General features: G+C 38.2%; 1 protein-coding gene across 3 annotated transcripts in view; it reads right to left on the bottom strand.

Moving 5' to 3' along the window:
* LOC127063040 (uncharacterized) overlaps positions 1 to 13,727 on the bottom strand; it is a 79,906-nt gene that overhangs the window by 61,282 nt on the left and 4,897 nt on the right. The window contains exon 1 of one of the 3 annotated variants that reach the window (XM_050992244.1): positions 13,529 to 13,726. The exons of the other annotated variants lie outside the window; for them this stretch is intronic. Within the exon in view, the coding sequence (XP_050848201.1) occupies positions 13,529 to 13,633 (105 nt within the window). The 5' untranslated portion in view covers positions 13,634 to 13,726. Of the gene's footprint in view, positions 1 to 13,528; position 13,727 lie in introns of those variants that run through there. 3 annotated transcript variants of the gene reach the window in all.

Genomic DNA, 13,727 nt, shown 5'->3' on the forward strand with positions numbered 1-13,727 from the left:
AGACGAAAGATTTGATGGGGCTAAGTAAGATAAAGTAAATAACTAAGTAAATAATCTGGTATTATCTACTTGTATGTTCGTGTGTATGTGTGTGTGTGTGTATACATATGTTACACATATTGTAGATATGTGTGGGTATACGTAGAACGAGTAAGAAGTTACTTACGTGGATACGACGTGATTTTTCATTTATCAAATTTATATATATTTCATCAAATTTATATTATATTTCAATGAATTTTCTGATTTTTTTTTTTTTTTTTTTATAAGCACAAAGAGTGAGAGAGAGAGAGAGAGAGAGAGAGAGAAGATGGAATCGTTCAATTCATTGACTTAACTACGTTTCCGTATCGAAATACCGTTTGAAATACAATTAATACGGAATAATTTTCTATTATATTCCTTTCTTTCTGTCTTCGTTTTTTATTTGTCAATTCCTTCTCCTTTTTTTTTTTTTTTTTCCTTTCTTTCTCTTTCTTTTTCTTTTTTTTTTTTGATTTTTTTTTGTTCCATCGGAGCGTAATCGAGAATCTGAAAATTCCAAACACTTATACGTTGATTGGCCCCGATTTTCATCTATTACCTTTTAACCCGTAATAACCCGTGGAAATCATCACATTGTTAGCTGGAATAAAAGTTCAATGATCGATACAACACCGATGAACCATATCGATGCACTTTAGCCGATTGCTTGATTTAACGTAACGGGCCACGTCAGCGGAATGAGCAGAAAATACATTTGGTTTTGTTTGGACGGAATGATATCATTGTGGGCTTCCGTTTTCGGTGCTCGATCGCTTGTACAGCCACACACACGATGCTGACTGAGACGATGAGTGGCTCGATACACGCGAGAGAGAGAGAGAGAGAGAGAGAGAGAGAGAGAGAGAAGAGAGAACACATTTGTGTACAGGTTGGTGCGTACGTGTTTGTTTGTTTGTTTGTTTGTTTGTTTATATGCGAATGTATGCATGTACATATCTATGTATGTACGTATGCATATATGTACGTGTGTGTATGCATGTATCTATGTATGTATTTATGTATATATGTATTTATTTATGTATGTATGTCTATATGTATGTATGTATATATATATGTATATATATATGTATGTATGTGCCGAACCCCTCTCTAGTAATATACGTTCGAACGGATTGAAAGCAAGCCTCCGCGAACATCGAGAGAGCCGGTATGGAAATTTCGCGGCTTCCAGTTTGATAAATCGAGCCGAGAGCCGTATGTAGCATGTTACTCCTACTACTCTCTCTCTCTCTTTCTTTCTCTCTCTCTCTCTCTCTCTCTCTCTCTCTCTCTCTCTCTCTCTCTTACACACACACCCACACACTTGCGCACGCGCGTGCACGCGCGTGCAAGCACGCATGCACGCAGACGAACAGATCGACAGACAGACAGATAGACAGACAGACACAAACACGTATATATTTCAAAGTGGAAGGTTCGCCGTTTCTCTAGAAAAATAATTCACAAGTGAAAGAAAAAAGAAAAAAGAAATTGATGCTTGGTTAGCAGAAATCGTGGTCAGTTCGTGAAAAATATTCACCGTGAATGCGTTAAGACGCTCTACTTACTCCTTTTCTTCTCTCGAATGAAAGAGAGTAAGAGAGAGAAAGAAAGACAGACAGAGAGAGAGAGAGAGAGAGAGAGAGAGAGAGACAGAGAGAGAGAGAGAGAGAGAGATGGATAACACGCGAAGAAATTGAGACGACGACGAAGCCGCCGCCGGCTGACTGCTATGAGAGACATATTGGAATTTCAGAATTTCGCACTCGTATTTTTCCTATCCCTCTACTACACCAAAAAGCAGCAGTCTCTCTATCTGTCCTTCTTTCTTTCTCTCTCTCTCTCTCTCTCTCTTGTTCTTTCTTTCTTTCTTTCTCATCTCATTCTAGCTTCTTCATACTGATTCAGATTTTCACAGCGGATAAACCAACGGCGATTCGCCATCCCGATTCTAGGCAACGTTCGCCGTTGCTTTCGAAACTGGGACAACGCTCGAAGATGTCGCGTGTGATTGAAAATCGATTATATGTCGAGTTCGTCCTCAACTTGGTACTCATGGTTAACCGTAGAAGGATGAAAAGGGATGCATACAAAGTAGAGTAAACGGGGTTAAGGTAAAGTGAAGGAATAGTCCTAATGCGGGACCTACCTCTTTATCTCTCTCTTTTTCTCTCTCTCTCTCTTTCTCTCTGTCTATCTATCTATCTATCTATCTTCACCTTTCCTATTCAATTCGACGATATGTGTTTTTGGTAGGTTCGATCTAAGTTAAAGAAAGACAAAGAAAAAAAAATAGAAAAGGAAAAAAAAAGTAGTTGAGAACGACTGAAACTCTATCAATTTTATTTTTCTTGTTGTTTTTTATTTAATCTTCTTTTTCTTTTTTTTCTTTTTTTAATGTGTAAACAAGGAAAAAAGAGAAAGATAGAGAGCGAGAAAGAATTTCTAATTGCAGGGATAAAATTATTCAACGTCAAGTAGTCATGTTCATCGAAATTATCGATTGGCTAATCAAAAGTTTAACGCGGAAACGATTCACGGTTGTCTTCTTTGCTTGCGATTGATTAACGACCAAGGAAAATGAAAAAAAGGGGCGAAAAAGGAAATAGAAAAGAAAGAAAGAAAAGAGGTAATCGCTAATAAGTCTCCATTTCCTTTTCTATTGATTTATCAATCCGTCTTCGGATTAATCCGACTTTAAATCTCTCTCTCTCTCTCTCTCTCTCTCTCTAATCTTATCTTCGCTTCCAAATCGAAGAACGACTGATAATTCTGACGTCGAACGAATCGACTCGAAGAGTCGTTAAAAAATTTTGCTGGCTCGAAGAAAAATACTGTCGTTCGTTGACAGAAAAAAAATAAAGACAAAAAAAAGAAAAAAGAAAAAGAGAGAGAGAGAGAGAGGGGGGGAAAAAGAAAGAATGAAATGAAAAAAAAAACACACACAAAAAGGAAAAAGAAAAAAAATAATATCCCTTATAATTACACGACGAGTTTTCTCTTGTGAATTCGATCGAAAATAATTTTCAATAATTTACTGAGCGCCCGAAGCAACGTTATTTTCTAGGATTCTTCAAAAAGCAAAATGAGTTCCGCGATTCATCTACAAATCTCTATCCCGATGTTCTCACTTCCTCCCACCCCTTAGTCCCCACCCTAGTTTTTTCTTCCTTCACCACTTTCCTTCCTTTCAAGATTTAAATCTCGAATCAATTGACTCGAGATCACTTTGGCGTCGATAAAAGCTCTCTCTCTCTCTCTCTCTCTCTCTCTCTCTCTCTCTCTCTCTCTCTCTCTCTCTCTCTCTCTCTCTCTCTCTTTCTTTTTTCCTTCTCTCTTCTCGTTCCCTCTGATTCCAATTCGAGCTATCCTGCAAACAGATACCATCGCTGGATAATACCAAGGTTTTCTTGTCTCCAGTGGCAACTTTCGGTCAGGATCTCTTTACGTTACGTCCAATATATTCCACCGATGGTTGGCGCTTAATTAAAGTTTCAAATCTTCGATTAAGAAAAACTTAAAAAAAAAAAGAGAGAGAAGAAAGAAAGAAAGGAAAGAAAAGAAGAAAAAAAATAAATAAAGAGGAAAATTTTTAAGAAATAATGTTCCTTCCTTCCTAACTTCCTTCCGTCGTTCTTTCTTTCCTTCCTTCTTTCCTTTTTTCCCACAGTTCATACATTAGAATTCTCCTTCGATTAATTCGACGAAACTGACGTTTCAAATCGTCACGATCTATTCTTCCCAGACTGAAGGATCTCTTTGCCTTCTTGCTCCCATTGTTTCTCATTATTTTTTGCATCAGCTACCGGTAAACGCGTTATGAAAAGAAGAAGACAGGAAAGTAGGACGTCGCTTGTGTATTGTGCTTCGACGTGGAAAGAAAAAAGAAAAAAACAAAAAATAGGAAGAAAAATAAGAAAAATATAAAGAAAAATGGTGGAGGAGGAGAAGAAGAAGAAGAAGAAGAAGAAGAAGAAGAGAAAAAAAGACGAAGACCAGCGAGCAAAATTTCTTTCCTGCATGCCTTGTATAGACGACCGCGGAAAACTATGGAAACCGTTGAAAATCGTGGCACGATGAGAAATAAGAAAACAACACTTTCGATTCCTGCCTCGAGATTTGTTGGAGCTGGAATTCAGTTCGAAATCCATATCTCCTTTCTCTCTTTGTCTCTATCTCTATCTCTCTCGGCCTATTTCCAAGCCTAATTGTAATCGGTAAAGGTACGTTTGGAGCAAGAAAGATAGAAAGCAAGAGAACTAGATAGATGGATAGATAGATAGATAAAGATAGATAGAGATAGAGAGATAGGGATTGAGGAAGGGATAAAGAGAGAGAGAGAGAGAAAGACTGATATAACATTTGTACAACTAAAACGAACGTAGATCGCTATCAAGCCCGTTCATGGCTATATCTAAAGGACGATTCACCCGGAATTAATTAAGGTTGTTCAGGAAACGTCGATTACTATCGTCCAGAAATCGTCCGATAAGGAATATCCTTGGCTCGGCGAACCATAGCTACCTAGCTAGCTAGCTACCTACCTATCTACCTATCTACCATTTCGGCAACCAACAGGAACGTCCTCGAATTTATTCGATCGCTTCTTGTTATCGGGTCAGACTCGTAAATCCGGAGAAACTCAAAATCCTACAGCTCTTCTCCCCGAAAGGAAGATGAACGCGTTACCACGTTTCCGTTCGAGTATTCTACAAGTCTACGCGCGTAGGATTCTAAAAAAGATGGTCCTACTAGATACCTATCTACTTTACTCTCTGTTTTACCTATTTTGCCATCCGATACACGAAAAGAACTACCAAAAGAAATCGCAACGAGGTTAGCAAAAAGTCGCGGTTTTCAATCCGTGACGGCAAAACTTTATGCATGTATATATATGTGTGTGTGTGTATGTATGTATATACGTACGTACATATGTATCTGCTTCAAAGAAAATGTGTTTGGTATGTTTCTCTCTATGTGTGTGTGTGTATGTGTGTGAGAGAGAGAGAGAGAGAAAGAAAATAGAGACGAAAGAGAAGCAAACAGTAACGGGAAGGATCGATGTAACAGATGAAGCAAACGATAAGAGAGAGAAAGAGAGAGTGCTAAAACGAAGAGCGTAGAAACGCGTAGAGGGTAACGAGGAAGACAGAGAGAGAGAGAGAGAGAGAGAGAAAAGGAGAGAGTTTTACAAGACCACGATGAAAAGCCGCAACTTGAATGGTTCACGCTTTACTCTGATTGCCGTGTGGAAGTCTCGACCACTGGACTATTTCTACCGTTTTTTTTTATTCCCCGTTTATTCTTCTTGCTTTTTTCTTTCTTTCTTTTTCTTGTTCTTTCTTCCTTTTTCGTTTTTCACCTACAACTTAAACATGTTTTTAAGTAACAATGACGACCAATGTTTTCCGCTTAAACGACTCTTTCGGCATTTTTTCTTTTTTCCTACCTTTTTTTCTTTCTCCTTTCATTTGAATTTCTCGATTTACTATTATCGAAGAGAACGGCCGTCATTCGTTCGATACGAATTTAAAGAAATAAAAAAATTTGATATTCCTTTGATATAAGTATTTATCTAGGGAAAAGAGTTATCCAAAATGGAGGAATATCGAAACAACGGGAAATATAAAAATAAAATATATTCGAGGTCATAAAATCTTAGTGAATTTTTCTCTACGTACTATACATATGCATATACGTACATATATATATATGGTACACATGTATATATATATATACATACATATATCTAGATACGTAAGAGAAGTTAAACTCCGTACAGTAGACGATAACCAGGAAGTACACTCGAAGGAACATAAGGAGCTTTCTAAATAAGGAAACAACGCTTAGAGAGGAGAGGAGCTACGGACTAACGTCGAAGTGATAAACACGTTGTACGAGTAGAACGTGTACGTCAAAGTGGATGAATGCGGTTTAGGATGGAGAAGATCGTGGGTGGTTAAGCGGAGATATAACGGAGATACGTTGAAGTGAAGGAATATGGAGGAACGTTGGAGAAAAGAATGGCGAAGGTGGATGATAAAGAAGGGGAGAACTGGTTCGGGCATACGCCCCGTTTTGCCATGGGGCTAACTTCATTTAAAAACACAAAGTATTTCCTTCGCTCGAGAAATAGGTGAGAATGCGTTCACCGCTCTCGACTCTTACCACCCCCGCTTCCTCTACTCTTTACTTTTATATATATATATATATATACTCCTATCCCCCTCTACTACTCTATCACCATCGAGAAAACTCTCGTCCGCTTCCATCAACGACTTCTTTCTTTCCTTTTTCACCATCTTTTTTTTTTTAGCTTCTTCGGCTTCTTCTCTATACTTTCAACGAAGGACTCTCTCTCTCTCTCTCTCTCTTATTTTTTTTCATTTATTTATTTATTTATTTTCTTTTTTTTAATTATTTTTCTTTCGTCCGTTTTTTTTCTCTCTTGATCGCGAAAAAAATTGCAACGAAAAATGAGATATAAAAGGTAGGATAGCGATAATAATAATAATAATGATGATGACGATGACAATGACGATGACGATGATAATAATAATACGTGTTCGCTAATTGAAGTTAACTCGAGTGTCGAGAAGACAGAGTTACAGCCTTGGTCGCCGTAACGGCACTACGTAAACTTTAAACAGACCGAAAGCACAGTTTAGCAAATAATGCATTCCGAACGCTCGAGTGTACTCGCGAGGTATTCAAGAAGACTCGCGAACGTGTATCCAATTAGGATGAATGAAATACTTGAGGCGATGACGTCTACGTAGCTACGACCTATAGATATAGGTGCACCTACATATTACATAGAGATATACATACACGTGCCTATATCGTACCTTGGAACCAATTCGCGTGTACATGCTATATAATCTCTTATCCTCTTACCATCGCATTCTCTTCTCCCTCTCCCTTTTCTTCCTCATTCGTTCTCTCTCTCTCTCTCTCTCTCTCTCTCTCTCTCTTACTCTCTCTCCCTCTCTCTTTATCTTTCTATCTATTTTATAATTTAATATAAAAATTCTCAGAGATTAATTCCATTATTTTCCGAAGGAACTCCGCCAAAAGTTGTAACAATTCTTGAGACACGAGAATGAATAGCAAATTCGCGATAAACAAATATTGATTCGTCTATAGGTTCTCGTATAACTAACGAATATTCGATCGGTTAGCCATAGTTCGCATATTTCGACCGTTTGAGAATGGAAAAATGTAAGTTTGGATAAGTGAAAAAGATCAATGAAAAGTATGAACGAGAAAGAAAGAGAGAGAGAAAAAGACGACAGAGAGATAGAAAGAAATAGAGAGAGAAAGAGAGAGAGAGGTATTCTCTAATCAATGATTACCTAGATCCCGCGAGCTCTCTTTCTATTTTTCTCTCTTTCTCTTTCTTTCTCTCGAATAGCTTCGACTCTCTTATCCCCTTTACGTTTTCGAAATGATTCCCCGACGTGCCGGTTGCCTCGACTGAGGGGTTCGAAAGAGATAAAGTACGAAATGACTCTTCCGTAACGAACCGTTAAACGGCTTTCTGGGGCCGATAAGTGACTTCTCCGATCGGCCAGCTCTCTTCCGCTTCATCACTGCCATTATCTCTCCAATTCCGTGCGAAAGCAGTTCGCATAGCTATTTGATTATCAAAGGTTATCAAGATGCTGGCACGTTTAAACGATTGAAAAAAGCGATCGAACAGCTAGCTTATAAGGGCGATACCTTTTATTCCTTCACGGCTAAATTCCGATTGTTCGAGGAGAAAAAAGAAAAAAGGAAAAGGAAACGCGAGGAAAAAGTTTGTTTGAAGGAATATTCTAAAGCATTAAAAATAAACAACGAATACGTTCTAATATCTAAGAGACGATGTATGAAGCAAATAACTTAAGTAAGAGATATTCGACTGCATAATAGTGTCTCTGTTTTGCGTTTATAATAACTATAGAAAAAGTGTTCTATCCTTTAAGAGATAGTTGAGAACGACGGTTCCCGTAGATCAATGAGAAAGAGCGAGCGAGAACTCGTCTGGTCTCTTGAGAATCGTCGAAATATTAATGACGAAAGAGAGAGAGAGAGAGAGAGAGAGCATTAAGAGCGACGAAACAACGTATCCAAGTTCCCCGAGTAAATTCGTAGCTTCGAAGATTCCTTGCTCTTCGTGTAGCTTCTCTCACTTGGCTAGACAGTCAGAAAGAAAATCGGAGAGAGAGAGAGAGAGAGAGAGAACTAAACGAGCCATTCTTAGCCACAATACTAAACTTATGCCAAGCTAACGTTCTCCCACCCGACTAGTAGTTATCGCGTGAACTGTTTCACGTGGATAGGATGTATTACGGTAACGACTTATTTAATGTCTTCTTGCGAGCCAGTATAAAGTACCATTTTCACGGGAGCCAATAAAGTTTATGCGTTCCGTAGAAAGTTGATAGACTATGCTAGGCTACCCTATACATTGCCACCTAACGATAATATCGATTTGTTTTCTTCCTTAAGATCTAATAGCTTTCATTAGAATCCAAAGAGTTCGTGTCTAATCTAAATCATCTAACCTCGAGTCGAATCGTATCGATCCGATCGATAGTAAATAGAATAAGACGGTGTTCGTTACAATAACTCGTCTCGTTATTTCCCTATCAACTTACGTTAACCAAACATCCTCGTGATGATAATGATCCGAAGTATAATAAACACTCGTTTTTTAATCGTCGAATTTAAACGAAGTATCCTCCATATCCTTTCATCCGACTTTTTATTCAGAATTATCGTCGGAAGAATCAAAATCGGAGCTTGCAATTGGATTTGTAGTATCGCTGAGTAAAAGCGTTTGCTGCAAATGATACGATATAAATAAGCGTAAAGAGAGAGAGAGAGAGAGAGAGAGAGAGGAAGAGAGAAAGAGAGAGAGAAAGAAGGTTAAGGGTCTAGCTAACGCAAAGGTATACTCGAAAGCTGGTGTTATTGTTGGTGTTAGTGGCCGAGGGTGATGGGGATGGTGGTAGTAGTGATAGTAGTGGTAGTGGTGGTAGTGGTGGTAGTGGTGGTTGTGGTGGCTGTGCTTCGGGTTTTAAAGGGCTGGGGAAGGATACGATATTTCAGAGTGGCGACAAGGAGCGAGTCTGCTTGCCACTAGCAAATTAATTAAATTCCTACAGGCTGCCGAGAAAGGGTCGAGGAGAACCCCGGCGTTGACTCGACGCAGGCGTCGGTGGCCAAGAGTCCCTGTGTTCAGCTCGTGGGAATATTGTAATTAAGATATGCACTTCGGCCCTTCCACCATTTTCCTTGCTCGCTTACGCGCGCGAGCGCGAACCCTCTCGCATGTTGCCCTCTATGATTTACGCTTCGAAGGATACAATATTGTCTGTTTTGACCGCATCTAAATTGCATTCTATTATGCCGCCTAGATTGTTGGGATATATGCCACTGGCTATTCCAACCCCCTTTATCTATTTCTATTTCTCTCTCTCTCTCTCTCTCTCTCTTTCTCTATCTCTGTCTCTGTCTCTGTCTCTGTCTCTGTCTCTGTCTGCTATCTGTCTATCTGTCTCTCTCTCTCTCTCTCTCTTTCTGCGTTCTAGTTCGTCAAATTTTGAATTTCAAGAATCATTTCGAAATAAAATAATCGTATAAATCCGGCAAAATTTTCGGATTCATTACGGAGATAATTGTATTAAGTTATACTAATAAATTAAGTTGTATCCGATTAAAAGCCTAACGTCGGACTTTCTCGTCCTTTCCGAATGAATTACTACCTACGTGTATAGAAACTAATGATAATTATTAAAGATAGATTTTTACGATTAACGTAAGAACTATATTCGATTAGATCTTTCTTTTAATATATATGACATTGTCGATGTGTTGAACGAGCTCAAAAGATTTCGACAAAATCCTTCAACATACTACATACATACATACATGCATACATACATACAACGTACAAACACGCGCAGGTATTCGTTACAACACCGTGACATAGGTCTCATCAGAATGCTTGCTTACGCGTGACACATAAAGAACGAGAACAGCGACTGAGAAAGGGAGAAAGAGAAAGAAAGAGAATGAGAGAGAAGAAGAGTCGAAGATGCTGGCTGAAGAAGAACGGTATAGAATAGAATGGAACAGAACTGTCTCATTCGAGACGCGCCTTTGTCTGAACGGCTGACAGGGTTCCACATCACCTTCTTGCTTTCTCTCTTTCTTTTACACCTACACACACACACACACATATACCCTTCTTCGTCTTACTCTTTTTATTCGACGCCCCATCTCTCACTTACTTTTCCTTATTCCGTTCGTCTCATTGCTGGTCTCGCTGAAACGGCCTCACGACGAATCAAGAAAGATAAATCTTTCTCTTTCTCTTTCTCTTTCTCTTGCTCTCTCTCTCTCTCTCTCTCTCTCTCTCTCAAAGTCCGAAGGAAAAGAGAGAAAAAAAAAATCTCGACAAAGGTGCTGAATAGAAGGTGCAGGAAGGTTGAAGAACAGCAACGGTCCCTAGGAGAAGGAAGCCGATTCGTACTGAACTGGTTTGCCAGGAAAGGAAAGTACACATTCGTTTGGACCGTGCAAGCACCCGACTTTCTCTCTTCGAAGGGACGAAAAGCTACTCGTAAATACCGCGTTAACGGACAATCATCGGTCAAGCACCATCCTCTTCGAGAATTCTAGCAGAAAGAAAGGAAGGAAGAAAGAGAGAGACAGCGAGAGAGAAAGAGAGAGAGAGAGAGACGATACTCTTTTCGTATATAACCTTCAACAAAGGACGACCCTCGATTTAAAAGAGAAACGACATTGCGAAATAATCGTGCTTTGGTACTTGCGTGGCCTTATATCGACCTTGTGAACACCAGATGAACCTTTGGAGATGGTTAGAGAGAGGAAACTTGACGACGACTTTTTTACTTCCTTACATAGGTACTAGTACTTACTAACGTAGCCACGAGATGTTTCGTACGAGAGAAGATGGTCCTTCCTGACGATTCGATTAAACTCGAAAATACGATGAAAATCTTTCGATCAAAAATATATGTATATGTGTATTTGTGGATATATATATATTTTTTTTTTGTTAAGAGAATATTATTAGTGCGCGAAGAAATTTTTGTCAAGCAAGAAAAATGCGATCGTAATTCAAAAGTTGAGATATTATTAGAAAATATTTTTTATTCTGTGATATGAATTGACGAAAAGAAAAGATCAAATAAAAAGAGATAGATAGAAGCAAATATCTAAACAATATAACAATATTTTAAATTATATATATATATATATATATATTTGTTTATATATATATATATATATATATATATATATATATATATATATACGTAGGAAAATAGATAGTATAGAATAATAGGAGCGCATAGGCGAAGGATAAGCGAGCACAATTGCAACGCAAAATAGTTAAATACGAAAGTCCCATTTATATGAACGCAGATATCGATTTCTACCTTTGATAGATTTACCAATGCGGTAGTAAATGTATTTGGATTAAATACAACAACGACGCCACATTGCCCATATAGAAATATACATATATATATATATATATATATATCTATATATCTATATATCTATATCTATATATCCATATCTATTCTCTCTCTCTCTCTCTCTCTCTCTCTCTCTCTCTCTCTCTCTCTCTCTCTCTCTCTCTCTCTCTCACACACATAAACTGTTCCAAATAAGCCTCTCACGAAGATTTCAACGAATTCATTTCGCGTCTAGGGCTTTATGGAGATCGATGCTTCGGAAATAAAAGCTTCACCATAACAGGACTACTATACCCAGTCATCCTTTTCTCTCTCTCTCTCTTTCTCTCTTTCTCTCTTTCTCTCTTTTACTCTGCGATGTGCATTCACGGCCAAATTGGAATGGAGTGCTATAGGATTTACCTATTCCATTATGTACATCTCTCTTTCTCTCTTCCTCCCTTATTTATTTCGGACCAATTTCACAGGCTATAATGCACGATCAAAGTTGTCGATGAATATAAATGCCATGGGACGAAAGTGACCGGCTTTATATCGACTTGGAGTATCATCGATCTTTTTTTCTCTCCCTCTCCTCCCACATCACCCTTACACTCCCTTCTTTTCTAACTCTTCTTCCTCTTCATTCTTTCGTTTCCCTCTCTCTCTCTCTCTCTCTCTCTCTCTTTCTGTTCATCTCATTTTAGCACTCGAGATCAAGCTGCACCAACGCGACGACTAACGCAAGAACGACATCTCGAATTCCGTAGGTTGAGCACGATGTCGAATAGAAAAGGGATAAGACGATTCAAGGATATTACTGCCTGTCATAAAAGACTTCAAAGCTGACGTGACGTGCTTATCGATATGTTAACACAATGACTTTGTTTAAACAAATTTCTATATCTCTTCTATCGCCCGAATAAAATATATTGAAAAATATTTCATTTATTTTATTACGATAAGATGACATTATCTTTGTAAACGAACTCGATATATATATACATATATATATATATATATAAATGAGATATTTCGTTGGAACAATTCGCGTTCATTGATAAAATTATATACAATTTCGTTGCGATCTATTCTTTAATTATAATCGCACTTATTTAAAATTAGATATTTTGTAATCGAAATAGTCGTAACATTTTGCACGAGTATTTTCTTCATTTGCAAAAAAATACGTGCAGTTTTATTATAGTCAGTATTCCAATTATAATTACGCTTATTTATCAGATATAGAATCAACTCGATATTTTTGTATTATTATCCACTTTTTCTTTTTTTAAAAAAAACATAAGTAGCTATATATATATATATACATATATGTGTGTATATGTATGTATCTATGTATGTATATATGTATAGATTTGCCCTGAGAATTTTCGTGTAATTTCCTATCCGAGGGATTTGGCCACGATCGAAAATCTCGAATTTCCCCTTACTAGACATCGTCAGACGGTTCTCGCGAACGTGAAAAGACGTAAGAAGAAAAAAAAGAAGAAGAAGAAGAAGAAGAAGAAGGAAGATCGTAGGAAAAGTCGAACGCGAGAAGTTCGTTCTTCCTCGTAAATCGACTTGCCGTTGTAAAATCCTATTTCAGGACTAGCGCGTGTTTCCATCTCGTTTCTTCCCTCGTTGACCCTTTCCTTCTGCCACATAGGCGGCTCTGCGTAAATCTGAACCACCAATAAGAGAATCGTACGACATTCGTCAAACGTTTCGACCAATCAAACGTTTGGGATATAGATCTTGAATGAGAATATAATATCGCTTACGTAACGTAGATTTGAAGCAAAAGAAGAAAAGCTTTTTGAGAATCGATGTGTATATGTGCATGCATGCATGCATGCCTGTGTGTGTGTGTGTATTTGCGTAGCGTAAGTAACATCGTTAAAATGTTTACAGAACGTTCTCTAAACGTTTTATATGAGTCTCTCTCTCTCTCTCTCTCTCTCTCTCTCTCTCTCTCTCTCTTTCTTTTTCGCTTTCTCTATCTTTCTCAAAACGATAGCAAAACTTACGAGACGTCTGAACGAGCTCTGTTTTTCAAGGTTTATTCGGTCGAAGTTTGCACTCGCGATCGAACAAAGACCAAGAGAGCTCTCGGCGTTGCCCGTGAAACCCATAGTAGTGTAGCAGCACTGCTATGAAACCGATTCCAGATTGCTTTGAAAGGTGAAGGTTGGCCTCCTCCTCCTCCTCCTCCTCCTCCTCCTCTTC

This window comes from Vespula vulgaris, chromosome 4 (assembly GCF_905475345.1).
Source record: "Vespula vulgaris chromosome 4, iyVesVulg1.1, whole genome shotgun sequence".
NCBI classification, from domain to species: Eukaryota; Metazoa; Arthropoda; class Insecta; order Hymenoptera; family Vespidae; genus Vespula; species Vespula vulgaris.